The sequence below is a fragment of the Brassica oleracea genome, chromosome C3 (genome assembly GCF_000695525.1).
Source record: "Brassica oleracea var. oleracea cultivar TO1000 chromosome C3, BOL, whole genome shotgun sequence".
Classification (NCBI taxonomy): Eukaryota; Viridiplantae; Streptophyta; class Magnoliopsida; order Brassicales; family Brassicaceae; genus Brassica; species Brassica oleracea.
The window spans coordinates 48,665,266-48,667,764 of NC_027750.1; the positions used below are offsets into that span (position 1 = coordinate 48,665,266).

At 35.4% G+C, this 2,499-nt stretch overlaps 1 protein-coding gene across 1 annotated transcript; it reads left to right on the top strand.

Annotated features, from left to right (window-relative positions):
* Nucleotides 1-345: 345 nt before the first annotated feature.
* On the top strand, nt 346-1,739 carry LOC106332767. The gene is made up of 5 exons (XM_013771264.1): nt 346-563; nt 657-702; nt 1,121-1,221; nt 1,338-1,419; nt 1,512-1,739. The coding sequence occupies exons 1-5, from the start codon at nt 444-446 to the stop codon at nt 1,526-1,528; spliced, it is 366 nt and encodes a 121-aa protein (XP_013626718.1). The 5' UTR covers nt 346-443; the 3' UTR covers nt 1,529-1,739.
* The last annotated feature ends 760 nt before the right edge of the window (nt 1,740-2,499 follow it).

Here is a 2,499-nt window from a genome sequence, read left to right on the forward strand (position 1 = left end):
CTCTCTCTCTCTTTCTCAAGCTTTAAAGAAGATGGAGATGGTGGGGAAGAAGGTGGAGATGGTGGAGAATAAGGTGGAAGTGGTGGGGTTGGAGAAAGAAGTGGAGATGGTGGGAGTGGTGGGTCATTACAGATTTGTTAAAATTCAAAGAATATTTTGACTAGAAAAAATACCACTAAACTGTTTCCAACTTGGTAAAGTCGTTAAAAGCAAACCGAATTAACTAAATCTAAAAGCGGTTAAAGTCTTAAAGATTAGTTTCTCTTTGACTTGTCATGTGATTATAGTAGCAAGCATTGTCACTGTCTATATATACCCACTGATCTTGTTGTGGCTACTCACCTTATCAAACTATCTTCTTCTTGGTTCTTCATCATCTTCTCAACACATTTCTTCTCTTGAAAAACTTATTAGTCTTAACTCTTAAGAAACAGAAAGTAGAAATGGAAGGTAAAGGGAAAGTCGGATCATCATCTTCTTCTTCCTTCACTAATCAGCTCTTTGGCCCCAAGGAACCTTCTTCCTCCTCCAACTTCAGCTCCATTTTCCCTCCTCCCTCCAAGGTTCTATTATTATTCTTATCTCTTCTTCTTTTTTATAGTTCTTCCTGTTACCTTTTCTGATTGGTTCTTGAATTTTATTCTTCGTGTTTTCAGGGAACAACAAGAAACATGATCTTAAGCTCCAAACATGGGTCCCTGGGTCAGTGGAAAAGTCTTTCTCCAACTTTTTTATTTTGGGAACTGTTTACTTAAACCTCAGAAAACTTGTCTCCCTTCTTGAATCAATATGGTTCCTTTTGCTTTGCATTAAGCCAAGCTTTGTTAGAAAACCCTCTGATTCATTTTTGAATCACGAATTGTCCAAATTGCTTCATTTTGCGTGAAACTAAGCAAAATCCATACCGTTCTTAGCATTTATATCAGAATAAATTCCAAAATTTTACTCTGTTTTCTATCCATCGTAAACAAACCTCAATATATAGCTATATAAAACGAAGAACGGATCAAAGATTCTTCAAATTTTGTTTGTCCTCACAGTTCTTTAGTCAAGAACGTAAATCTGAATCCAGCTGGTCTAACGAATATATTATCTCCTCCGTTTTGTGGTTTCTTCACAGGCCAATGCCAAGAATCTGCAACCTGCAATCTAAGTTCGTCTCTTTACTACGGTGGTCAAGACGTTTATTCTGGATCAACAAGAAACCATACTTACCATACCGTGAGTCCTGATTATATATATTCGTATTGCTAATGATGCACATAATCACTTAATATTTGATTATTTCAGGGTAAAGATAGATACTTGACTTTGACCAGAATGTTTAATCATTTCAGGTTAACAAGGCTCAGTCCAGAGGAGACAGTGAGGCTAGTGAAAACAACTCGATGGACGCATCTAGAGGAAACTGGTGGAAAGGCATATATTCTTTAACATAATGATTTCTGTTACAGTTCCATGTCTTTCTTTGTTTGCTTTCTAACATTTCCTGTGTCTCGCCATTTTTGCAGGTTCACTCTACTATTAGAATCTTCTTTACAAAGTATCAAGAACATCTACTGGAAACAAAATGATTTCGGTCGTATCTTTCTTTGTTTGACTTGTGTAAAAGAAATTGCATCAATGATGCTTTGTTAGTGTTTCTGTAAAATGTTATATCAAATATTAGATTTTGTAATTTAAAACGTTCAAATTGTCTTGAAGTGGCAATAAAATATGAAAAAAATGAAGGAGAAACACAGATGATGGATTATCTCTGGCCATCTAAGTGATGGAATGTGGACCTCAAATCTTTAAAGACGAGAAATATTGTAGAGATCCAGAAGAGTATTAATAAATAAAATCACAGTGAACAAGAAACACATAAACAACAACTAACAAGTTGAGAGGGAACATAGCTGCATGTGCGTGAAAGCTTCTTTTATACTCCTTCTCAACTTGTCAATAACACATATCCAATAAAAAAAAGCCATGATATCCCAACTATAGGTTTGGAAGCTTGATGTGTTTCATTAACTTTGTAAAGTATATATACATGAGTCTTGAATCTCTTGATAGAATAATTAGAATAAATAATTATAAGTAAACCGAGATGCCCTGTCAACACCAATCTTGAAACAAGTATCTTGAAATAGTGTTTTTGGTAACGGTTTTGTAAGCACATCTGCTAGCTTATCTTTTGTTGGTAGATATGTTATCCGTAGCTGGCCAGACTGGATTTTCTCTCTGATGAAATGGTAGCTCAAAGCAACATGTTTTATTGGGGAGTAAACTATCGGATTTCGCAGAGGTAGGTAGCTCCAGTGTTGTCGCAATATATCACTGAGATTTGTGGAATCTGAACCCCAAGGTCCAATAAAAGTGAGCAGATCCATCTTACTTCATACTCGTATGTTGTGTTTGAAACTGATCTATATTCTGCTTCCATAGAAGAGTGAGACTCTTTTTTGTTTTTTTTTTAAACCAAGAGATAACATGTCTTCCTCATATATTACATAC

Excerpts from the sequence above, each read along its gene's own strand:
- LOC106332767 (XM_013771264.1), top strand. The coding sequence starts at position 444 with ATGGAAGGTAAAGGGAAAGTCGGATCATCATCTTCTTCTTCCTTCACT. Across the intron at positions 564-656 it reads TTTTCCCTCCTCCCTCCAAG|GGAACAACAAGAAACATGAT; the intron begins GTTCTATTATTA and ends TCGTGTTTTCAG. Across the intron at positions 1,222-1,337 it reads GAAACCATACTTACCATACC|GTTAACAAGGCTCAGTCCAG; the intron begins GTGAGTCCTGAT and ends TAATCATTTCAG.